The sequence below is a fragment of the Schistosoma mansoni genome, chromosome 2, assembly GCF_000237925.1.
Source record: "Schistosoma mansoni strain Puerto Rico chromosome 2, complete genome".
Lineage (NCBI taxonomy): Eukaryota > Metazoa > Platyhelminthes > Trematoda > Strigeidida > Schistosomatidae > Schistosoma > Schistosoma mansoni.
This window is the reverse complement of record NC_031496.1, coordinates 7,122,811-7,150,635: the sequence shown is the minus strand read 5'-3', so window position 1 is coordinate 7,150,635 and position 27,825 is coordinate 7,122,811. Positions and strand designations below refer to the sequence as shown.

General features: G+C 34.3%; 1 protein-coding gene across 1 annotated transcript in view; it reads left to right on the top strand.

Annotated features, from left to right (window-relative positions):
* Window positions 1-331: 331 nt before the first annotated feature.
* Smp_212160 (hypothetical protein) overlaps window positions 332-27,825 on the top strand; it is a gene marked incomplete at both ends in the record, with an annotated part of 52,422 nt that continues 24,928 nt past the window's right edge. Inside the window, 10 exons of the mRNA XM_018795511.1 lie at window positions 332-394; window positions 2,563-2,691; window positions 3,620-4,837; window positions 7,056-7,595; window positions 10,422-10,777; window positions 15,194-15,439; window positions 17,014-17,149; window positions 23,274-23,421; window positions 24,629-24,783; window positions 24,939-24,972. Coding sequence (XP_018649816.1) covers window positions 332-394; window positions 2,563-2,691; window positions 3,620-4,837; window positions 7,056-7,595; window positions 10,422-10,777; window positions 15,194-15,439; window positions 17,014-17,149; window positions 23,274-23,421; window positions 24,629-24,783; window positions 24,939-24,972 — 3,025 coding nt within the window. The remainder of the gene's footprint in view (window positions 395-2,562; window positions 2,692-3,619; window positions 4,838-7,055; window positions 7,596-10,421; window positions 10,778-15,193; window positions 15,440-17,013; window positions 17,150-23,273; window positions 23,422-24,628; window positions 24,784-24,938; window positions 24,973-27,825) is intronic.

Genomic DNA, 27,825 nt, shown 5'->3' with positions numbered 1-27,825 from the left:
GTATCATTTGTATAGTCTTGTAACACTAGTTTTCCAGTTATTACTTCTTTCCCTTCTAAGGAGAACTGATTCTCAGTAATAATATCTTCTTATAAACAGTTCTTTTATCCAACCGTCTAGTTTCTGTTTAATTTCATTTGTTTTCTTTTAGATAATCAGATATTAATGTCTTAATAGATTAACTGTAACATTGGTTTAGTTAGTCCCCCCAAACAGTATATTTGTTCAATAATCGAAATATTGGGTCTTTTTTATCATATCGCTTTTATTCATGCTTTTCACCATTTTTCAGATTTTGCTTCAATTGGTCATTGAAGCACCATTTCATATTATGCAACCAAATAACAAAGAAGTAGAATTTTTAATCGATTCACTTTGTCATTATTCAGCAAATTGTTTCTACACAAATTATGCCGTTTGTTTTATCACGTTTCAGCTGGGATGCATTCAAGGATCTTGTAAGTTTTTTCCGGGTTTATGAAATATCATACTGCTCCACCAGGGTTCTTGGTATTAGTGTGGTTAGTTCTTAGAATTTATTTAAGTTGTAAAGAGCCTGGATAGTTTGTAGTTCATATGAAAACCGATGTAAAATCACCGTCTTGCAGAGTATATTAATAATTGTAAATATCTCACTGCTGGATTTGTTCTTGTTGTTATTGTTCAAAAGATAAACTACGGCAAAATGTATGCTAATTATGAATTTCCAGTTACTTTGGAAACAGTATCCCACTCTACGGAGTTCAATACTATGTGAAGAGGGAAAACAACTGTACCAACTGAATTACACCAACCTCATAGTTTTCATCATGGGACTGATCTTAGTTAGATAATCATTGAAAACCAGGAAGTAATAAACAGCTGAATCATTCTAATGTGATAACTGTCATCAGTGTTCATACACAACTTTATCGGGGATCTCATCCAGGACCGTTAGGTCTCGTAAAGAGCGCCTAAACTTTAGATCACTGAGCCTCCACATAATGATTGACATGTCTAACTTCAATCGATTCGCGATTTTGTGAAACTATCTTCCATCTTCTTCAGTTAGTAACTGCCTCTCACCTGACAAGGTTAAACTCCATTAGTCACGGCTTGTCACTAAAACTTTAGGAATCTCTTCTCAAAATCAGTCACTGGTACCTACATGATTATTATAATCATGGATGAGTTCTATCAATTTAATGCTTAAATAACTAAAATTAATTCCTGATATCAACTGTAAAGTACAACAATCTTTACAAGTTTTCCCTAGTAGTGATATTTATCTAGTTTTTATTCTACTGCATCATATAGACTGACTAGCTCACAGTTGATTTAAACTCTGAACATTAATAAATAATACATGATTTTAAAACACCCTACAATTGTAATTGCTCACTATACTTAACTTCGAAGGTGTTGATTTAGTGTTTAAAAAACTCGATTGTTAATCCTTAAGTTGTAGACGCTCACCTACGCTTATTTGAGAAGCATGATGGTATAACAAGCTCTTATACAACATTTTTTTTGACCCGAAGCCGTATACGCGAATTTTTATATAATTACTAAATCTCATTCTTAACTATGACACTTGACAACGTGAGTTCGAATGCCTCAAGAAGAATTAGTTCCACCAAGGTCGTAGACTCGTTTTGCCGGTGAGTCCCGACTAGCAAGAAACTCAAGTCAAACAGGGCTTCCTCCCGATCACTTTATAATATTTGACACCCAAACTAGTACGTACAATACCAAGTCGCTTTAACTAGTGACAACATTCCAAGGGATCGATAGCATTCAGTTACCATTAAGGACTAAGCAAACACCGTACGGGTTACCACTTAGTGTATGGTCACTATACAGTCGAAAAGTAAAGTAGTAAGATATCATTATATATTTTAAAAAATGTAGATGATCTTCAACACTAAAAATGCTTTTCTGGTCGATTTGCTGAATATTTTATTTGAGAACAAACCATTTAGCAAATATCCATAGCAGCAGTACTCTATACTATAATACGGTTATAAATTTAATTATTGTAGATTTGATTATGACTTTTTTCATATCCTGTATATCTTTAAAGTATCTATGACTCATTAGAAAAATTACTGAATTGAAAGATATCATCAGCATAGGTTTGTGGAGATTGTTGAGTTTTAATTGAGATCATGAACCAACCAATGTAAGACCGTCATTGAAAACCTGTAAGCACTGGACGGTCGTTGTCCTCCTAGTACGGGACTCCTCAGCAGTGCACATCTATAACTCCACATGCGAGAACCGAAATCAAGACCTTCGATCTCGTGTGCGAACACTTAACCTCTAGACCACAGAGTCGGCATCCAACTGTGTTAATATCTAACTTCAATCAATCCACAATATTGCGTGACTGTCTTCCATTATCTTCGTTGGGTAACTGCCCCACATCCGACATAGATGAACTCCACTGTTCAGGTTTATGTTGATCATATATCACATGAAATTATATAAATTATTACGTTTTTTTTATAAAGAAAAACCATTATTTCAGATAAGATATTATTGTTCCTGATCTTTTTTTTGTTTATTTCTTGTTGTCTATAGCAGTCACAAGAACCATTTATTCCACTCAGATTACATTTGGATATGGCTTTGGGATTATGTGAAATTGTAGATAAACAAATATCTGATCTATCACATTTTCATTTAACTAAATTAATTAATCCAAAATTGGTTAGTGAAATGAATAAATTAATTAACTGTTTATATTTTATTACCTATCTATCAGTACTACTTTTTAATTGTTTTTACTTAGTATCATATTTGGGTTTAATACTACGTGACTGATGTCTATTATTATTATTATTTAAACACATAAATATTGGTACAAGGAAGCACCAGATAAATATGCGCCACACATATCTCACTCGATTTGTGTGAGGGCTGTGATACTGCCCAGGTGCTCAGACTGAAGCAGGTGGTTTTCTTAGGGGGCCACACCCGGAGCCTTTGACCTAAAGGTCTAGTCCAAAAGGCAGTGGAGCATCGTAAGGAGATGCAGTCCCATGGTAGCCGGTGACCAACAATTGATTCATACGCCATTCGTTCCTTCAGGATACTGGAGCCCATGTGCACCATTGGTTTGAAATCAGGATTTTCCGACTGCCCTAGGTGGACTTTCCGTGTCCACCAACCCAGTTAAAGCGCTGGACATTCGCTCTCGTCTTCTCAATTTCGTAAACAACAGTAATGCCACGAGAAGGCAGTGAGTAGGACTCCCCTGGCAGGGGCTATATTCGCGTGGCCATATGAGAGCATTTCGAGAGGAAGAGCGAACTTTCCCCACTCTCGGCCGTACCAGGGTATTTAGGGGCTCAGAATAATAATAATTTTTGTAGAGGTGACATGAAGTTTATCTTGTTAACAGCTGTTACTTTGTTTAGCTTGATAATTGGTTTATCCTACTGAAGTGACCTAGATCAAGTCTTAAAAGTTTCTTATTATAAAGTGAATTTATACTTAGAATGAATATCTGAATTTCACGCAAAACTGTAAACCGTAATCTTGATTCTAGAGTATTTTCGTAATGTACGTGTGTCCATAAAAACTCCAAATCCTTTAGTTGTAAATAGTCTTTCTTGATTTTTTTTTATCAATCCAGGTGTCGAATATGTATAAATCTGCAAAATCTTCTGTAAATGTATTAACCGCCACATTGACTGATCAATTTCTTTCATCTCTACTCATTAGTCAACAACGATTGAGAATTAAATCAAGCGGTTTGGATAAACTAACACATGTTGCATCCGAGTTATCACGCCGTACTCATAGTGTGGAAAATATCACCGTTTCATCATCATCTTCTTCATCATTCTTATCAAATCCTGATCAGAGTTTATACACTATAAAAGATATAATCGATTGGGCTGCAGAATTATTACTACGCTTAATTATTCCCGGTTCAAAATATGGTCAGAACTACTTAATCGGTACAGATTCGTCCAAACTTAAAGAATACGTTGATCAAATCTGGCTCAAATTAGATGCCTTGGTTCGAAAAAATAAATATGATCAGAAAAAATCAACAACATCATCATTATTAAATCCAATAATTTCATTTGTAATGTTATCATTACAAACTATATATTCAACAATGAACAAGGATGATAATTGCGTGTTGCCCACTTCATCAACTACAAAAGATTGTAATTTTTGGCAACCACAATCACCAATGTTGAATCAATTGTTAAAATCAATATTCATTTATAAGCATTTCAAGTTGACATTACGTACATTGTTTATTGTATGTAAATGTATTCCATCATTATACTCTAATGAAAATAACCAACCAATAGTTACAAATTTATCATGGCCAGAATTAAAAGAATTATTTCATGATTTATTTGATTGTTCATCAGCAGCAACAGCATCATTATTATTATCATCGGACAGCGACGAACAACAACGACAACAACATTTACAACAGTTTTTAAATAGACTATATCAATTTCCACAAAATCCAATTTCGTCATTTTCGTTAACATCATCATCTTCAAAAACGATGCCGACCGATTCAACATTGTTTTTCCCTTATCTCTTAATTGGAATGTTTATAGAATTGACTAATTCTATTCCTTATTCATATTCATTAAATAATATCATTATTATTATTATAAATATGTTATTAGATTCAATAGATTGTTTTAATCAATTATCAATTATTCTCTTGCTTGATTTATTAATTCAATTGGAATATTGGAATAGATTGAAATGTTTCTTACCAACTGGACAATTGAATCCTTCTGGTTTAGATAATTACAAATTAAAATTGAGGATGATTAATACATCAGTTTATGAGAATTTCCAGTTTAAATTTAAAGTAATTACTTCACTTATTCATATATGTTTATATCATATTTTGTTAGTAGTATTATTATATTAGTTAATTTTAATGAAATAGATGTTTAATCGTTGGGTTGCAAGTTCTAATCCTACTGTATTCCCTTTTTGATTTGTATAGTCTAATAATAGTAGACAGATGTCGTTGCTCAGTACACAAGCTTGTACTTTATTTACTTAAAGTACTTGACTTTCTGCTGTTGAATCACAGATTTATACCTTATGCCAAGGTAACTGATTACTGTCTTTAAACCACACACGATGTACGTATGACTTATAATACAGTTCTCAAATCTTGGCTAATGCTCTATGCTTGATATATATATAGACCAATTTCTTTGTTTGAACATCGAGTTGGGGAAAACCAATTTACGTTTTTATGCAAAATCACACAATCCTTTGGTAAAATGTGAAAATCATACATTAAACACACCATTTGCATGTCTTCCTTCAGTCATCCTTTGCATGCTTCATCAATCTTTCGATCCTGTTGTTAAATCGATTGTTCTTCGTTTTGCTTCCTCTTTGCTTTATTTCACTCGTCTTCTGGTAAATACTCTACTTCCGATTCCTGCCACATACTAATTATGTCTGTTTGCATAAAAGGTGCACACCACAGTATTGTCAAAATAAATATTGTTAACTGTAATTGAAGAGCACCCACATGTACAATGTGTAACAGTCTGACTGACATGACTTTAATAACGTACGATCGTTTTGTTCATTCATTTAGGGATTTTTAAATCATGTACTCGGAAATTGATTTACTTTAGGGGAACCGAATTATATAAACGTTGGACATTTTGATCAACTGCTTGGAGCTAAGCTTGTTGTGTTGATATAAATTAAGCATCTTTAAAGTTAACAGTTTCAGTAAATAAAGAAACTCGATGACATCAGCTGGTCATCAAACAAACAGTGTTTCAAGTCAGCGTTAAAAAGTACTCCGACTCATCTAATCAACATCGCTGTGATAAGTGTCAGTAGTCTATTCCGCTTCATATCATTCAACAATTTATATTGTATAGCTTATATATTATTTTTATAACTGTCAATTTTCATTTGAATATTTTAGCTTCCTTAAAAATGATCTTATTTATTTACTTAATTAAATTTCACCTCACCTTGTTTCTATAGTGTGTTCATTTTTATATGATCGATTCGGCTGTCAATTGAAAGCCATTACCCTTAGATTTTCATGTAATTACGTCGACTTTGGACCAGTGTTTCGAAATCCAATTGTTTTCATCCCTAGTTCAGTCAATTTACCGTATCATGTGATTGTCATCCGGTTTTATTGGCAAGTTACTGTCTAATTCCATCAATTAAGAGTTCTCACTAGAATCAATAAAGGCATGATTACTTATTTTTTATTGGTTGTTTGAATTTTCCCATTGATGTTTAGGACTGTAGTTGATCAGACATATGGACATCCTGTGCGGATTGCCTCGATATTGCCTTGAATTATAAACATTAAAAGCAGAGATATATGGTGGCTAGCAGTGGAATCTAGGACGCGCGTTTCGTCCTATTTGGGACCCGTCAGCTGGATGGATCTGCATCCTAGAGTTGTCCATTCTGGGACTCGAACCCAGTATCGTCCAATTAAAACACCATTACGTTATCCACTTGGCTACTGAGTCCAAACAACCACTGGCTTGTACAATGGGGTGAAGTTTTAGTTCATTTTTATATTGGTTGTTTGAATCTTCTCAATTATGTTTAGGGCGGTATGGGATTCGAGTTTCATTGTGAACTCTGGGATGCAGGTACATCCAGATGACGGGTCCCAAAGAGGACAAAACGCGTCGTAGATTCCATTACTAGCCACCATCCATCTCTGCTTATAAGGCATGATTATTGTTTAGTTAGACAGTTTATTAAGATTTCTTTAATTTATAGATGGCTTTTGTAAATAAAAATAAATAAAAAATAAATCAGCGAACCATTTAATTCCACGGACTACTGAAAAGTTTCGCTCAAGTTTGTGTCTCCAGCTGTACACACACAACATTTAACCTGGGATCTTCATGTCACTTTCTGACCATATTAATTAGTATTCGAAATTTCGATTCTGTTATTAATAACCTCTTTTTAAATTGTATAACTCATTTTAAAGTTAACTTTAAAAATGTTAATTTAAAGATCTACGAGACGATTTATGATAATCTCTGTTTTTTTTGTCTTTATACAAAAAGGAAATTCGAGAACTTCATACACAAAATAAATCTACTGAATCATTGCACAATATAGTTGCTACATCTTTAGAAACAGCTTATTCATGGGCATGGTCTCAAACATCATTTATTATAACTTCAGTAAAATCAAATTTAATCAGTTCATCATCATCATCCTATCGAAAAGATAATACAGTTAACGCTAATTGTTATTCAGAACAGAATAAATTTAAAAATATTATACAATATGAATGTATATTTAATAAAATAAATTTTCGTATAATTCAAACCTATTTAAAGTATTCAAATAATGATTGTCAATTAACTCCACCTTATTGGTTACTTGCATGGTTACAATCTATAATTCATAATGAAGAGACAATGAAATCTGATACTATTGAAGATACAACAAATTATCAATATTTAAATTATTGGAAATATATAACTCCATTTATTTCTCTTTATCAAGATGAATTAATCTCTGCTGGTAATCAACTAGTCAATAATCATTTTCAATCATCATCTAGAAATGATATTAATACTAGTAGTCTAGCAACTCCAGTTAAACAGATTTTACAAAAAATTCTTGTAAGTTGTACATTTTTATAGTGTGTTGATTTTTTTTAATTACTATAAATTGTTATAGCTTGTGGCCTTGTGTCCTATTAATATATAACGTAATGATACCGCAAATTAGATAACAGTGAATTATCGACCGGACCAATGACGCGTGAACCCGTACGAGTCTTTATCGGTCCTTCTTCCTGCTTAACCCTGCCTGTTGAGTTTAGGATATCAATCCCAGCCTCTGCGATATGAGTCATGTATTTCAAGCATACTGGGTTTAAATACAAACCAAACAGACCACTTCACACCATAAAATAGGAAATAACATTTGTACAAGATCTAGCAAAAAGTGGTTGTGAAAGTTGGGAGACTCTAATTAATAGGCTGGGTATAATTCAAAAACGGCAAATCGTATAATACTAATCTATAGGTCAAAATAAAGCTTATAATAAGAGGAACACGGATATGCATAGTTTAGCTAGTTAATAATTATACAGTAAAAATATATGTATTGTATTGGTTCATAAATAGTTCTCAAAAGTTACCATTCATAATTCTCGTCGGGATATAACCCTAAATTGTTTAATCACAGGTTTAAAGTATATTCGAATTAGTCTGATTTAACCAGTTGGATAGCATACCCTGGTTCTTTGAATCAATCAGTGTTATTCAAAGATCAAAACAGATAGAGTAGTAGTAAGGGGTTATAGAGATTGTTGAATTTCATTGAAGCCATAAACCGATTTAAGTTAGACCACTGAAAACCTGATAGCACTGAACGGTCGTTACCCTCCTAGTACGGGACTCCTCAGCAGTGCACATGCGAGAACCAGAATTAGGACCTTCGGTCTCGTGTGCGAGCATTTAACCTCTAGACCACTGAGTCGGCATCCAACTGTGTTAATGTCTAACTTCAATCAATCCACAAAATTGCGTCACTGTCTTCTGGGTAACTACCTCACACCTGACACAGATTATCCCCACTGGTCACGGCCGTCCGTTGCTTCCAGGTTTCTCATGGTGGCCTAACAGATCGGTTTCCATGAGATGTAGTATTTTTATTCGATGGCTTTATGACTGTTGGTATTCATCTACTATATTTACCTTCAGCTTTTATATATACCTGTCTGAAACCTCATCAATTATATGCTATGATCCTAAAATGGGATATACTTCCCTAGAAAATATTTAACCTCATTGTTGGCGTAGCTCATTCCATTATCTGCAGAAAAGTCGTACCATAATTCTCACAAGCTTTTATTCTGAGGTGTATGATAACATTTTCAGTCTTTAGGTTGCACGATCTTTAGAATGCTATCTATGGAGTGACAGACCTATACAAATACTCTTCATGACACTACACTATTTCATAAGCTGTTAATATATTCGTTCATTTCACTTAGTATTATCGTCAGAAAATGATGCCCTAAAAAAACCTCAAAAAATATCCCTATATTGTCTCCAAAGTCTTTGATTTAATATAATAACACCTATTAAATTATCGTAGCCTCATCACTCATGTTTTTTAGACTCAGTGTTATTTCTTAGAAATTGACATTTATCGTCTCTCTATACTAATAATAATCATTTGATTACTAGTAACTAGCTTCAGGATACCACCCTCATAGTTCTAGTTGGACTCAAAAGTGACACGTTTGAAATAGTCATGCAGCACAGGCAATGGAACATAATCGCATGATGTCGTGGATCGATTGAAATTTGACGTGTACACCAATGGATGCCAACGCGGTGGTTCAGGAGCTTGTTGTCACTTATGGCACTGTCAAGTATCACATGACAAACTACCAATAAGAATATCGATTTCTATGACCATGTCCCCGAGCTAACCAATGACACTCCAACCAGGACTAGTAGCCTTAAATCGACTCTAAATCCGTATTAGTCCTCCATACAGTAACTTCTCTCCCAGCACAGCCCGTTCAGTCCAGAACACAATAATCAGCATCCACTATATGAATATCACTTCTCAAACAAACAAGCAAATCAGAACTCATCATACCATATAACGGTTATACAAGATTAAGCCCAAAGTAATTGTCAGTAGGGGAAACTATAAATAATGGTAATTCGTGTACTAATAATAATTAGGTCAAACGAAAGCTTATGAAAAAATGAATGGGAATATATATATATATATATATATATATATATATATATATATTCTAGTTACTTATACAACAACAATTTTGTTATATCTTGTGTGTGAGTGCGTGCCCTGTTTAGTATATGACATGATGATCCCCGCCAATCAGAGAAGAGCGAATTATCGATCGGAGCAATGATGCACAAAATTGTATGAGCAGTCTTGAGTACTTATCAGTCCTGCTTTCTGCCTAGCCCAGCCAGTTAAGTTCAGAACACTAATAACAGCATCTGCAATATGAATCATTATTCTCAAACGTACTAGTTTTATATACCAATCAAACTGACCACAACATACTATTAAATAGAAAATAACATATGTACGAGAATTGACCAAATGTGGCTGTGAATAGGGGAGACAGTAATTAATAGACTGGGTATAGCTCAAAAATGGTAAATCGTACAGTAATAGTCTATAGGTCAAAATAAAGCTCATAATAAAAGGAACATGAATACGAATAGTTTAGTCACTTAATAGTTATGCAATATGAAATATACGCATCATATCGGTCCATAAAGAGTCCTCAAAAGTTACCATTCACAATTCTGTTTGGGACATAACAAATTTGTACACTCAGTAAATGGACTTATGTAAATTATATAAAATACTAGTTTTTTCCCTAAAAATATTTTTTAATCAACTTTTTTTAATTTTAGTTTGAAAGTGGTCTTGTCCAATTAATCTCATCCAATCTGGAATTTCATAAAAATAATAATTATAACAATCCACATAAAGACGAGTTATTCTCTAATCAAGTTTCTTCATTAACTGATGCAACTATTGCATGGATATTCAGTCAATTCAGCCTTGTTCAAGGTGTATATTTAATACATTTATGTCCAGTGAATCATCCAATATGTCCATTATTAATTCATAATGTACTCTGCCAATTATTTAATCTTATTAGTCCGTCATCTGTTGTTGATGCTGACCAACACTTATCGACTAGACATGACCAAACTAATTCTACTGATTATAATTTGAATGGTATTAAGTCAAGGTGTAGTAATAAGTAAGTAAAACTTTTCCATAGATATTTTTAAAACTAATCTTTAACTTTGTTAAATTATTGCTAGATAACTGTTGGGATACAGTTAGAAATCAGTAAACATGTAACAGCTGTTTCGTCCTATTGTGTGTCTCTTCGAACATACCCCCCACCGTCAAGTCAGGTTGGAGCACAACCATATTGCAGTCCCAAATGGAATAAAGTTGTAAATGCACGCCATTGGCCTCTAGCTCATTGATCTAGAGTTCGGTAGCTCACTGTGAGACGTGAGGTTCCTTGGTTTTCATTCTTAACCGACTTGACGTTCGTGTTGAAGATTCTGAATAGAACGTGGAGCATCTTTAATGAATCATAGTGAATTATATGTAGTGCATTTTGAATCTGCATAGGTTGCGGAGATATTGAAATATCTGGTCCACATGCCTCAACGATTACAATGATTTAATTTGACTTATAATGTAAGCTGTAGTGATTACAAATCGTCACTAAAGGTGTTCAAACCCTAAAACATTGATCCATAAAGCCTCTAATTATGAACTATTTTATTTATTTATTTATTTAAACACATAAATATTGGTACAAAGAAGCACTAGATAAATATGCGCCTTACAAATCCCATTTGATTTGTGTGAGGGCTGTGATACTGCCCAGGTGCCCACACTGAAGCAGGTGGTTTTATTAGGGGGCCACACCCGGAGCCTTTGACCTAAATGTCTGATCCACAAGGAAGTGGAGCATCGTGAGGAGATGCATTCCCATGGTAGCCGGTGACCAACAATAGGTTCGTACGCCATTCGTTCCTTCAGGATCCTGGAGCCCATGTGCACCGTTGGTTTGGAATCAGGGTTTTCCAACTCCCCTAGGTGGACCCTCCATGTCCACCAACCCGGTTAAAGTGTCGGACATTCGCTCTCGTCCTCTCAATTTCGTAAACAACACCCGTGGCACGAGAAGGCAGTGAGTAGGACTTCCCTGTCAGAGGCTATATATTCGCGTGGCCATGAGAGAGCATTTGGAGAGGGAGAGCAGACTCTCCCCACTCTCGGCCGTACCAGGGCATTTGGGGGCTATTATGAATACGTCTTAAATGTATGTTGTCTAACTGTAATCTTGCAGAGAGGTTAAACGAAGGAGTCTTCCAACTGTAAGTTAGCGATTACGATCTGCAAGGTAACAGCCTGTATTCTCTCTCTTTTTATTGTTCTGCAAATTACTTTGTGCAGATAGTGGCAGATTTCACATACTCTAGAAATATCGTTTTTCTCCCCACCTCCGAAACAAACCAATCATCTGAATATGTATTTCTCTAATAAATCACAGTAAACTAAGTTATTAATAATAAGCATTCGTAAACTACCTTACAGCAGATTTTCAGCAATATAAAAATTCTAAATCGAAATTGAAAATGTTATAACAATTCACCGAATGCAATTACTTGAATAGGAAAACAGTAGCTTGTAATTTAAAAGCTATCAGTGTGCCCATCTTGTGTATTTGGTTCTGTTAATTTTTCTGTTTTGCAGTTTAGATAATGGACTTATCCTAGTTAAGGAACCGTCAAAAAATCAGAGAGCTTTGAACAGTTGTTTCATTTTAGTAAGGGACTTCTCAACAGTGCGCATCTCCGATCTTGTATCCAAGGATCGAACCTGGGACCTCCAGGTCTCATGGCGAACGCCTAACCTTTAGACCGTTAAATAGGCATCCAATGGTTTGCCTTTCTAACTCTTATCACTTTGTGATATTACATAACCACCCGTCAACAGTTGTTCATTACTTTCTGATTTTTTATGGTTGTCTAACCTGTAACATGTAAACTATAAAAATTCTTCGCCATACGCCTCTTATACTAATATTTTCCTACTTTTAATATTCTTCATTCAAATGAGGAAAACCATCTTTTATGATTTTACTATTTGTTTAGAAATGGGATGGTTAAACAAATATATTCGCATTTTACCAACCCATCGATTCTGTTCTTGTGAATCTTAAGGTTTTCAAAAAAAAAAGTACTGGCACATGATTAATATGTGTATTGCAATTTTTAGGTCAATTTCGTCATATTCGACTTCCCTAAAATGAAACATTCAGCAGTATAATAAAGTGTCTTTCTCTTTCTCTCTCTCTCGAACCATGTATAAAAATTGTTTGTGTAATTAGCTGATATGGATGTATATTTCTAATAGTTCAATTCCGGTATGTATACACACATCCATAAGAATAATCATCTATTGTCTATCTGTGATCAATATTATTTTGTTGAAAGTTATGCTTTTTGTGTGATCAAATAATTAGTCAGCTGACTTCGTCATAATTATTTAATTCATTTGTTTATGTATCTATCTCTTGTTCCCAACGTATACTCTAGTGACTAAATACAGAATAGTGATCACTGTGGTGATTTTTTAATCCTTTATGTGCTGATCGAATTCTATTGATCAAGTTACTGCAATGTGACCACTCACCTAACTGACTCAATATATCATACATTATGTTTTGGTGTTAAGTGGTTGGAGGTTATTGACAGGAAACCTTGTTTAACCTGTGTCTCATGCTAGTTGAACAACAGGGGCGTATCTGCCGATTACCTCCAATCACCAAAAATATATGTCGATATATACTTATTTTCCGAAGACAACTTTCACTATGAATCGATACCAACTAGTGATTCATGGGTCACCAAATTGTATCAGACAGTTATATTATTAACCAATGTTTGCATATGTCTACACTCAATAGTAGTTTGGAAGTCAAATCAATAAAATGGAAAGAAAAAATCAGTTCTATATCATTAACAATTAACTGTCACATGTCAGTATAAAAAGTGTTATAGAATTCAGTAGGGAAATCAGAAAATTAGTATCGACCACTGTTGTTCCTGATACTTTTGTGGTGTATGCTACTTGTGTTTGTCGAAATAAGTAGTATGTAACACCAATCGGAAGTGGAAAACCTGACAGCAGAAGGCTAAGAAGATCGAGTTGAAGAGAATAGAAACGAATTGTGAGCTGGAAGAATCATACGAAATGTGAAGGACAAATGATTGAAATTTGCAAATGAAGTATTCAGTGTATGGTTCTCATATTTTAACATGATATTCTGTAATTTTTTGTATTAAACAATAAGATGGTCATTCCCATCTAAATTCGCTTAACGAAATAATTTTAGCTCTTAAATTACTTTTAAGGATTACTTGTATGAAGTATTATTTAAACTTTTATACACTACACCACAAATACTGCTCACCGATTCGTAAGTTATATGGATGCTTATATTCCCCTAGACTCATCAATGATTGATAATAGATAGTTTTGATGAATCTTAAAATCTGTCCATAACTTCTTTCTAATGGGATCCATCACATAATAAAAATTTGGGAAAAAGAACTATAAGAGCGAGGAAATTTCATTTTAATTATTTTTTCATCAGGGCTCTACACTAGTATATTTATGTGTAGAGCCATGATAAAAGAAACTTCTTCACTCTGGTCGCCTTCTTTTTACCAAATGTCTAAATGGTAATTTCCACGATACATAATAAACAAATGAATATTTTCGCTAATTGTATGTATAATGATGTGTATTGTCGTGTGTAGTTGCTAAGTTTGCGTATAGATAAGTATCCCTTGTTATAGTGACTGAATCTTTCATTCAAGTAATCTTATCGGAAGAGCGTAGAATTGTATTTCATTCTCTAAATGAATTCATTTTTCTGTCTGTACCAGGTTATAATAACAGTAACGCTTCTAATAGATAACCATTGTCTCAATTTATGCTTCCATTTTTTAGTGGAAAAGAGGATGTTGACTTCAAAAAACAGTTCACCATTTACTCGACTAATATCTGCTTTCGTTCATAACTGTTAAAAAAAGTATATTTACAAAAATATGCAACCAAAACCAAGGATTTCATTAAATATCATGTATATAGAATACAGGCCCATCCCCCCTTCAATACCTAGATAATTAATTAAAAATCACTAACCAGTTTGTCTAGATACGTATACTATGGTGAACATTTCCTTTAAGTAGTCCATTTTATAGATGTTCATCCACTTCAAGCAAACATGTACATGACATTCTGTTGTATCATAGATTTCTGTAATGCGATTCAACAAACTATGTAGTTATCGATCTCTAACTTACCTTTCCAATTCGTGAAAAATGATCTCTGCTCCATGTTTATTTGTTGTACATTGACAACAGCAAATTGAATCGAATTGTTGTCAGTAACCTTAAACCTCTTTAATCTGTGTTATATGGTTCCTGTAATAAACCATTCATTTAAAGAAAGCTTATAATAATTGTTATTGTAAATAATCGTATGGTTTGATTACTTATCTGTTTAACCCTGTTCCACTTATTTTAACCTCTTTTTCTCTTTAATGTGTGTATCAACTATGTTTACATTCTAATTTCAGTTCATTTACACCTGGTTTCTTGCTGTTGCGTTGTTTACCAGCCTCATTATTCATACACACTGAACACTCATCATATCTACCATTATCGTCATCTTCACCATCTTCATTATCATCGTCGCCATCATCATCATCACCACTAAACAAACAAGATTATCAACAATCATTATTTCAATTGATTATACAAAAAATTAGATTGTATTCATCAACAAATAGTCACTGTCATTCAAATAAACCTTCGTTTACACAGTAAGTTTTTTATTTATAGTTGGTTAACATTTTTTTCAAACTGAAGTAGTTCTGCGTTATTAACAGATGATTACTAAATACATTGATGAAAATATGAATTCCGTATATCTGAACTAATAATATATACAAAAACTGACTTCCAACTATCTGTACAGGTTGATATTTTCACGTTCCTAATTATTTAGAATTAAATTTGTCAATAAATTGGCTTTCGAAACGGATCACTTCACACAAGATGAAATGCATATTCTTCATTTCATTGTTAGTCTTCTTTACAAAAAATACACATCTCTAAATCCTACCTACCTCTATGGATGGACGTCAGCTGATAAATGAGTTATTTGGGGCAAAGCTAGGAACCATAACACCAAGATGTAACATCAGTTCATGAAGCCACTGGTTGTTGCTTTGAGTTGTGTGGGTAGATCAAAACTACATGGTTGAGGTTCGCGTGATAACCGTAATCATTGGTTGCAGACTTCAAATGGTATTAGTTAGAATCGTTCCCAATCGTAGAGATGAATAGGGTAAATCAATAGATCTTAAGAGAGTTGTTTTCACTCTAGGAGATTTTGCATCATACTGTCCATTTTACCAAGAATTATTTTTAACAGTGTAATAGTACAATTCCACCACGCTAATCTGTAATTCATTGTCTTAGTCCATTACGGATAGATGAAAATACTTCAATAGTTATTCAAAAAGCGATAAACTGAAACACTGTAACTTGTTAAACTCGTCTATCAATAACTGTTTAATGCTTCAGAGAATTAGTTTGTCGATCACATAATTTGACATGGAATATATATCCGTCATATTACCATCCGTTATACTTTGGAATACAGATTTATCTGCGGAATTCCTTTCCATATGTGTCTGTGTACTACTAGCCACATATTATTAATCACTAATCGGTTAATTGCGTCATAAATTATTTGACAAGAAGCTTTTTAACTGATGATATTTAAAGCCAGTATTCAGTCAGACCTGATTGAAGATTTAATCCTATTTGACACTCGTCACCATGGTGAATCTGCAATCTTGAGGTAATTAATGATCCCAATGGTATTCGATCTTATCCTACACATGGTCAAATTACTTAGTTTGACGAATACGTTACAATTCAGTCAACAGAACTCGATAAGCACCGAGAAACTACTGAACATAACATTTATCGCAATGAAGTTATCAACTATTATATGGAAGGTTCAATCCTACAGGTCAGTCTCTACCTAAACAACTCAGGAATAAGGTCTTTAACTGTGACACTGAGTGTTGAGATTTTGAATCTCATATGGAACATTATCCCTATATATGACTGATGTATACGTTCATGATTGATGTGTCAGTCACCATCAAGCTTAGACACGGTTTTTTTGCTTACCACTAACCACATGACATAAAATAATGTTCGCCCTTTTATTCCAGTCATTAAATTAGCAGCCAAATGATCGACAGGATCTAATAAGCAGTAATGGACAAGGCGATATCATGTCGTTTAACAACTCAATGATCAACCAATATTTTTTGAAATTGTTCTTGTTAAATATTTGCTTCTTTTTTCGTAATTTCAGTGATTTCAACTGTCTTATTGATTTTTTATGCCAGTCCGATGTATTATTATCACGTAGTCCATTTCTAAATGTAAATGATATTAAATCCAATTCGAAGCTCTCGCATTTATTGGATCCAGGTTATCAACGGTCTGTGGTGAGTAACTCCCACTACAGATGACTTTGTTTTCTGTCGTCCTACCAGTTTTTCTTTATTTTAATAGGCTAGTTTTTATCTAATGTAATAATATTATTTTCTTACAGAATATCGTTCTTCGTGATAATTCCTAATTTAAGATGTCTAACAGTTATATTTCTTTATGTTTCTTGTATAAAACTGCTTTCATTAGTCCGTAAGCTATATATCAAATTTGGGCAATAAATGTTTGAGAATGTTATTGACCATTGTTCAATTAGTGGAATAGTGTAAACCAATATTAATGATGTCTTGAAAGCAGTATACTCAGAAGACTGTATTTTGTCGGCGTCTTCACCAAACAGCACTATACTATCAGAAATTGAATTTCCTGGTATGAGATCAGTCCCTGGAAAGTCAGACGATGAAAGTGTTATCTCTGGAAGCATGTCTATGATGAAGTTAGGTAAAAGTGGAGAAAGCGGACAACCCTGATGGACACTACATGAAGTAACCAATGCCTACGACAGTTCATCATAAGCTCTGAATCGGCCAGTAGTATTTGAGTAGAGAGCCTGTACTCGGCATACATCGATGGCGCAAGATTCTAGAGTCCTAGCTAACGAAGCCAACTGTCTTGTCTGATACAAGGTTCGAACATTAGAACCTCACACATGTGCTTTCAAGGGACTAGGGGTAACATTTCGTGAACTCAGATCATTGGTATTGGTGGCGCGTGGTGATGAAGGTATGCGAGGAAGGTTGATCATGCGGACGAGAGAATTAATAAGAGGTGAAAGAGGGGTTCGATCGTCAGTAAAATGATTTCTTGGGCTGATAGAGGAATAAGGGTGCTTGTCACTTCCTGGCTCCCCATACCGTGGAAGGATATCTCTTCTTGTGCGGCTTGAAAAGAAGCTGAATCAGTGGTGGTCTTAGCGACCTTTTGACTGTGACCGAAGAGCTCAAGGTATAAGTGCTTGAGATCAGTCGCGTACGGTTTTTCTATGAGAGATTTTTGATATGTTAGCTTCGCACTTCAGAAAAGGCCTTATCGCCGTAGACTGGAATCCATGGGGTAAGTCGAGGTGTGATTCTTTTAGGATCAACTTCTTCTAACCCCTTTCTCCCGTTATAAGAAAACAGCACCACTGCAGTTGCTTGTTGTCCAAGGAGAACACCTTACTGCTATCACAGTCTTCTACCGTCAGCAGTGCGACTTCGCCTTTCAGACTTTAATATACTTTTTTTAGTCTTACCGTTCTCCAACCGGCTTGGTCGGCATGGTAAAACCTAACGAGGCATGCGTTTCAGCCAGTATAGCTCGGTTGAATTATCGCGATATGTTAGTCCGATCACCATGTCAATGTAGCATTTACAGGCGGAGAATTGGAAGAAAAACAGTTTCATTTGTCTGTTAGACGTTATTTTATTTTAAATGTATGATCAGACGCGGAAATTTATAGTGATTCAAGTGTAATTTTCTTTCATTCAGAGTCAGGCAACTGAAAATCAAAAGTCTTAATAATCTGTTCCCCTCTTTACGAAATCGACTGTACTGGTCTGTTGAATTATATATTGTGATACAATCACCAGACACAAGTGGTAACACTGCATAAAAACTAAGCGTTACTTATGGATAATCTTTAAATTATTTTTCACACCTGAAACAACCACTGAATTAGAAATTTACCGTTGATGTTAAACGTACAATACTAAAATTAGGAGAGTTAATTAAGAATAACAAAATTCTAAAACTTCAATTCAATTCGTTAGGCTGATTAATTTTGAAGTGGACTGACACAATGGTTTAAGAAAGTCAAACTAATATATTAATCGCTGAAAAATTCCCATCATATTGAAACACAATTATATGAACGAAGAATATTCTTTTCAATAAATTTCTCATCAGGTTCTACAATGATCAAATCCAAATTAATAATCCATAAAAAATTGGCCAAGTTTAAGACAGAGTACATCATTTAACAAAACTGTAACATGTGAATCAAGGAGTGTTGTTTATCATATAAAATCAAATCGAATCGTTAATGTTGAAGCTGACTAATGTCAAGAGTTAACTTGGATCAGTTCATAAGTCAAATTAAATCGTAAGATAAATGATCAGAATAAATATAGTTGACATATGGTTGGATAGAACAATGGGATTACAAATCAGAAATTACGTAATATGTAAAATAATATGAATTAGGTCAGATATAGTAAATAGGGGTGGATGCTGAATAAATTTCTCTAAAAGGTTAGCAAGTGTGATATTAATAATAATAATAATAATAATAATGACTGGTAAGATGTGTAGATAAAATATGTTTAGGATATAAAAGTGAACATTAATCAAATTAATGTCATCATATCATAAAATTGATTATTAACAAGTTGACCCTGAAGTTGGCCAGGGTAAAAGGAGCGGCTGGACATATTTCTTTTGGATGCAAAGCTCAGGCTTTTTGATCCGAATAGCAATTGCCTCAGCCGTCTGAAGGATTCTCAGTCTTACGGAATTAGGTAGACTGCTGTTAACACGATATATTATTGTGAAAGATTGCTCAATGTTGGCTCTATGTCCTGTCTGAACTAAATGAGCTAAAATAGAGTTGTTAACCGTTTTGACTACACCTTTGCTTAACCACACTGGGAGATGCTCACGAGCCCGAGTATACAAATTCCTAGAACATCTGTCTATATAACTTGCCCCACAGGAGCAGTTGAATTGATAGATACAGAAAGAAGTGGCTAGTCTAGGCAATTTATCTTTCAACATCGGCGTGATCATTGGACGTGTGGAAAACATTAGTTGTAGTTTACCTGCATTAAAAGTCCTTTCGATTGATCTTCTTAGCTTCAGTCTTAACATTTCACTAGGTGCGTCGCCTCTGAATTGTAGACGTATATACAGAGGCTTTTTATTCACAATTAAACATTCTTTATGATCTCTTTTACTAGCCATGTTTTTATTTATAAATTTCTCTGGGTATCCATTTTCTCTCAGGGTCGTGTATAATGCTTTTGTTTCATCTTCGACTGTATCTCCAGAGCATATGGTCTTGATTCTATAGTATAATGTCTTAATTAGGTTCCTTTTGTACTGTAGAGGAACAAAACTAATAAAGTTTGTGTACTGACCCGTCCACGATATTTTCCTGTTTATCCTTAATGAACCGTCTTTTCTCCTTGTAAGTAGAACATCTAGAAAAGCTATTCTACCTCCAATTTCCTCCTCACATGTGAATTTTATAGACGGATGAGCTGTATTGAATAGCTGAAGTGTCTCCATTGAGTCAGTATAGTTGTTACATAGGATGAACGTGTCGTCCATATATCGGCAGTAAAGTGAAAACTTTTCAATCTGTTGTGTCAGTGGGCCGTTTTCTAGTTTCGCGAGAAAAGTATCAGCCAATATGGGACCTAGGGGGAACCCACCGCGACACCATCTATTTGTCTGTAGATTCCACTATTGAATTTGAAATGTACATTCATAGTACATTTTAGTAGTAATTCTTTGATGGTCTCCACAGGGATTGTAGTTACTACTTCTTGTTCTCTAAGTTGTTCACAAATATATTCTATAGTCTCTCTAAGTGGGACATTTGTGAACAATGACGTTACGTCAAAGGACATCATCTTAAGGCCTTTCGTGTTTATGTTTTTAATCTTCTCAACGAATTGGAATACATTCTTAATACTGTGCTTTACTAGTTGTTTGTGAAGTGGTTTTAAAACGGTTACTAACCACTTTGCTACCGTATGGTAAGGAGAATCGTACATGTCTAAAATTGGTCTCAATGGGATATCCGGTTTATGTACCTTCGGTAGTCCGTATAACCTAGGTAAATGAGTACCTGTCGGCTTGATTGATTCATATATGTCTGGTGAAATTATCTGTTGATCTCTGAGCTTTTTTAAAGATCTGGTCAGTTCATTTTCTATCTTATTATTGACATCTTTTTGGTTACTCAATTTCTGAAATTTTTGGTGATCATTAGATGGTGTCGCGATGGGTTCCCCCTAGGTCCCATATTGGCTGATACTTTTCTCGCGAAACTAGAAAACGGCCCACTGACACAACAGATTGAAAAGTTTTCACTTTACTGCCGATATATGGACGACACGTTCATCCTATGTAACAACTATACTGACTCAATGGAGACACTTCAGCTATTCAATACAGCTCATCCGTCTATAAAATTCACATGTGAGGAGGAAATTGGAGGTAGAATAGCTTTTCTAGATGTTCTACTTACAAGGAGAAAAGACGGTTCATTAAGGATAAACAGGAAAATATCGTGGACGGGTCAGTACACAAACTTTATTAGTTTTGTTCCTCTACAGTACAAAAGGAACCTAATTAAGACATTATACTATAGAATCAAGACCATATGCTCTGGAGATACAGTCGAAGATGAAACAAAAGCATTATACACGACCCTGAGAGAAAATGGATACCCAGAGAAATTTATAAATAAAAACATGGCTAGTAAAAGAGATCATAAAGAATGTTTAATTGTGAATAAAAAGCCTCTGTATATACGTCTACAGTTCAGAGGCGACGCACCTAGTGAAATGTTAAGACTGAAGCTAAGAAGATCAATCGAAAGGACTTTTAATGCAGGTAAACTACAACTAATGTTTTCCACACGTCCAATGATCACGCCGATGTTGAAAGATAAATTGCCTAGACTAGCCACTTCTTTCTGTATCTATCAATTCAACTGCTCCTGTGGGGCAAGTTATATAGACAGATGTTCTAGGAATTTGTATACTCGGGCTCGTGAGCATCTCCCAGTGTGGTTAAGCAAAGGTGTAGTCAAAACGGTTAACAACTCTATTTTAGCTCATTTAGTTCAGACAGGACATAGAGCCAACATTGAGCAATCTTTCACAATAATATATCGTGTTAACAGCAGTCTACCTAATTCCGTAAGACTGAGAATCCTTCAGACGGCTGAGGCAATTGCTATTCGGATCAAAAAGCCTGAGCTTTGCATCCAAAAGAAATATGTCCAGCCGCTCCTTTTACCCTGGCCAACTTCAGGGTCAACTTGTTAATAATCAATTTTATGATATGATGACATTAATTTGATTAATGTTCACTTTTATATCCTAAACATATTTTATCTACACATCTTACCAGTCATTATTATTATTATTATTATTATTATTATTATTATTAATATCACACTTGCTAACCTTTTAGAGAAATTTATTCAGCATCCACCCCTATTTACTATATCTGACCTAATTCATATTATTTTACATATTACGTAATTTCTGATTTGTAATCCCATTGTTCTATCCAACCATATGTCAACTATATATATCATAGTTGAAAGCGTGAGTCAATTGAAGCTAGACCACCATGGAAAACCTGGAAACACTGGACGGCGGTTTCGTCCTATTATGGGACTCACGCTTTCAACTATGATAAATACTAAATCTCCACAAAACCCCTTCTATAACTATATATATTCTGATAATTTATCTTACGATTTTATTTCACTTGTAAACTGATTCAAGTTAACACTTCATACATGTCAGCTCCAACATTAACGATTTGATTTGATTTTATATGATAGACAACACTCCTTGATTCACATGTTACAGTTTTGTTAAATGATGTACTCTGTCTTAAACTTGGCCAATTTAATATATTAATATCAACACATCAATCCTCTGATTGTTCATATGAAACAAAATGTGAAGGCATAAAGCGCTTGTGACTAGAGTTCATGACCTAATTGTCATGATAAATTCTAATTCTTTGGTGAACATTATCCACATTACATTCGTAAGTCATCAAATTGAATTAATTGTGAATAGTTTTATGTAAAATGTTAGTAATTTTCGATATTAGATCTCAAAATTCTTAACCTTTGAACTTAAGTCATAATTGTCGGTTTTGTCTCGTTTAAGCAATAATCAAGATACATAACTTCACTAGCTAATCTTATCTGCTTACAAACAACTTAAAGTATACTTGATTAGATTATCCTCAGAGAAGCATTCGACTCAATCTAATTCCATTTCTTTTGTTCTTTTTATTTACTTTGTATGTTGGTTTCCTTTACACAATATCTCATATCTCATTGTCTTATATCTTATCTTTGTTTTACACAATTATTCTATATAGATTGATATACTGTTGTGTTATTTCGATTGGGTGTCATTAAATTCATTTATGCAAACCAGTCAATCATTATGGAATACATATCAGTACATTCATAAATCAAATATGAAAGTTTCTAATGAGAATGAGAATGTAAACGTGTTATCAACGGGTTAGTTTTGTGTACAAATATTTTCTTTCACCATAAATATGGCATTAGTTTAGCTATCCCTAGCCACTCGAGTGTTCTAATTTTCTCATACGTTAATCCGATTGTTTTTCATCTCATATGTGTACTTATCTTTCATGTTTTAAATAATAGTTATAAATTTAGATAGTCCAACAAAAAGACGAAGATTATCAGAACTGTGTAATATATTAGCGGAATATATTTCGAACAGTCTTATTACACATATACTTGTTAAGAACATTTATGTATGAAAAATTAAAAAGTACACTAGACAAACGGAAGGTAAGAGGAAAGAAAGTTAATAAAGAAAATACTGTGAAACTCACCAGGCTGGATAATAAAACAATGTTACCAGGGTGAGTTTGAAGTGAGAAGAAATTGTTTTTTAGCAAATAAAGTGGTTTTAAATTTCTCGTATGACTAAGGTATCAGTAAACATTAGTATACGTCCTTGAACACTTTTGTACAAAACTACAAAGCCGGATCTAGATCAGTCTTATAACCTGTTTTAGCAGTGTTTAGCAGTAGAGGACGATGGGTGTTTACAATCTACTCTTATTGTGCTATTTAATTTTATTTATGCTTATTTATACTCAGTTACCCTAATTTACAAATCACGACTGCTCCTTCCCATGTATGTGTGGTCACCCACATATAAATTGGTAAACACAGTGTGATGTGACTCAATTGTTTACATTCCGTTTATGTTTTCGGTAAAGAATGGACCTTGATTTTTCCATAATAATAACCTTTGCTGCATAGTAAGTTTTGCTAATAACTGATTTGAGGCTTTTTTTTAGTAAAAGGCTATTTGACTCACCTGTAAACGATAGGGTGATGTAGCTATGTTTTTACTGCGCCAAAGATGTAGTGGGTTTCACTATATTGTGACCTTTCCACCGATTTATGGATTTTATAAGATAACCACTCTCCGTCAATGTTTTGTTCAGTAACTTCATTTCGTCACTGAATGCATTGTTTGTAAAACTACGATTAACCCTATGAAATAGGTCCTTTATCAAACCCCCTTTTATTCAGGTGTGCAATAACTATGATACTTGCTTGTGCAAGTTGACTTTCTAAAAATGGATCGTTTGAGTAAACCAAATTTATCAAATGGATTAATCGTTTTAAATAGTTTTGAAGTTAAATAATTCATAATTATTATCATCATCATTTATCTTGTCAGTATCACCGGAATCAAGCGTTTTACGTTTACAAAACAGTGAATCTCATGAACGTCGTATTGAACTGTCATGTTCATCGTCATTCGAAGTTTTATTTTCATCATCGTCTTTAATGACCCTACCATCATCAATTGATGAATTCCCAAAATATATGAAGGTAAGTCTTCCTTACCACTAATTATTTCGAAACATAGAGCCCCATCTGGTAATTTTTTAAAAGCTAGTGTTAAACATCTCAGTAATATGTATGTCATCATATGGGAATATTAACTAAATATTTAATCCAGTCAGCTTTTTATCGACTATTATTAGACTCGAACACCATTCTATTTACTTGGTTCGAGCAGTTAGTACGTAAATATCACACGTATTGTGAATCAAAACGCAGTATATAAATCTGAATCTGATGTATTCGTGTCAAGTTTTAGTTTTTATTGTCCGTCTAGTATGTAAGTCTATACAAAGTAAGGAAGGAAAGTTATAAACTTTTTTGCCAAATACATGTTTAATCGAAGTAAAATTTAATTTTGACGAAATCTAGAATATAAAGTATGTTGAAAAAACATACAAATTACTTTCAGTCATCTATCTTTCATTAGATAAAGCAAAAATACCTGTTCTTTTAAGTTGTTATCTTCTTTTGTCTTATTAGAATGAGGATTTGTTTAGGTTGTAGTAATTTTAATAGTTCAAGTTCATGAGTCAATCTAATCTAGACCACCATTGAAAACCTGGAAGGACTGGACAGTCGTTTTGTTCTAGCATGGGACTCCTCAGCAGTGCTCATCCACGATCCTGCACGCCGGACTCGAACTCAGGACCTTCAGTCTCGCGCGCGAACGCTTAACCTCGAGATCACTTAGTCTTTATTTTATTTTATTTTACTTAAACACTTAGATATTGGTACAAAGAAGCACTAGATAAATATGCGCCTCACAAATCTCATTTGATTTGTGTGAGGGCTGTGATACTGCCCAGGTGCCCAAACTGAAGCAGTTGGTTTTCTTAGGGGGCCACACCCGGAGCCTTTGACCTAAATGTCTGATCCACAAGGAAGTGGAGCATCATGAGGAGATGCATTCCCATGGTAGCCGGTGACCAACAATAGGTTCGTACGCCATTCGTTCCTTCAGGATCCTGGAGCCCATGTGCACCGTTGGTTTGGAATCAAATTTTCCAACTCCCCTAGGTGGACCCTCCATGTCCACCAACCCGGTTAAAGTGTCGGACATTCGCTCTCGTCCTCTCAATTTCGTAAACAACACCCGTGGCACGAGAAGGCAGTGAGTAGGACTTTTGTGGCAGAGGCTATATATTCGCGTGGCCATGAGAGAGCATTTGGAGAGGGAGAGCAGACTCTCCCCACTCTCGGCCGTACCAGGGCATTTGGGGGCGATCACTTAGTCAGCATCTGTTCGTTTACAAATTTACTTTAATCAATTGATTTCAAGGATATTCATCACTCGAGCACATTGTATCATTGCTCAAGATCTAAGAGAGGATAAGGAATAAATACATCAAGGAATAAATACACCATTTTAGTCAATTCTGAACTTCATTCCTATCATACGTTGATAAAAACGTTTTGTTGTGCTACTTACCATAAAATAACTGGACATTGTTTGGTAGGCGAAAATTAGTGAAGTATTGTATCATATCACCACTCTCCTCTTAGATTGTTAAAATGATCCATAAACATATCATCTATTTACGATTCGTTCCTATCACTTAAACTATTTGATTTATTTATGTCTGAATAAGTCTTCTACTGATATTAGGAGAATTACTGAAGTAAAAACTAACTCTTAATTATGATGAAATTTGGACAAAAAGCCTTTAGTTGATTCGATCAATTTCTTATTTACTTTATTATATGACCTCTATACTAATCAAATTCTAATAACACTTTGGTTATTAAGTGTTATTTCATACCTAAAGGTGCTTAAAGAATATGTATTACATCTCTTGTCTACTTTATTCTAGTTCTCGTTATTCATCTGATAGATTATCGAGTCATCAATCTTTAAGGCCATTAGTTTTCTCAAAAGATAGGCTTCTTCATGTAGTTCTGTATTTATCTGTTAGTCCACTAGCTTCTTTAGTGCTAATTATATTGATCATGGACAACATTTGCTTTTAGTTTACTTAACCATAGTTTTATAGTGACTGACAACAAAGCATATCGAAACTCTATTTCTGAACAATGTATTGTTTTATAATATTCGTTTTGATCTTCCAATACTTTTTTTTCATTTCTGTCTGTTCACTACAACAGAAGCTTTAATGATTACAAATAGTTTGTGGAGATTATTGAATTTCAAAAGTACATCACGGACTGATTTTAGCTACTTAAACATCGAAAACCAAATGTAGCTGCATAACTTTTTAGTCCTAGTGTGAGAAACATCTATAACAACAAAAGTCTAACCTACTCGCTTCGTGAGATTGGAACCCTGGAAGTTGGGGTTAGACATTAACACCGTTGGATGCCGGCTCAGTGGTCTATCGGTTAAGTGCTCTGGCACGAGACTGGTAGGTCCTGGGTTCGAATCTCGCGAGGCGGGATCGTGGATGCGCACTTCTGAGGAGTCGGACAATAGGACGAAACAGCCGTCCAGTGCTTTCAGGTTTTCCATGGTGGTATAGCTTCAACTGACTCATGATTTCAACTATATAAAACATGGATATAAATCCATTCATCTGATAATAAGTCGCAGATTGAATAAAATGTAGGCTCTGGATTTTTTCTGACATTCACAATCAAAATAATAAATTATAGTTGTTTGCCTCAATGATCTACCACGCAGAACAATTATATAAATATCAGTAAGGAGTTTTGTGGAGATTGTAATATTCTTAACAGTTGAATTTACATGGAATGAATATTTCACCAACGAACACTGTAGTGGTTATAATTTGATATTTACATTGTGGCCATCTATAGTTGAACAGTTTATTTGTAACGTCTTCATAAACCTTTTTAACAAAACTATTAGAGCTTATATTTACTGTCTTACCAATAAGAACAATAAAATGGTTGGGTAGATATCTATATCAGTCATAGGTATACTTCATTTTCACTGACCTTATGTTTTATTAAATATAGAGTTCGATGGAAGCAGATAAATTAAATGATTTTTCCTGTTAGCCCTCTTCACTAATGTTCTTTAAAACAGGATGTGTTTGTTAACATCGTGCT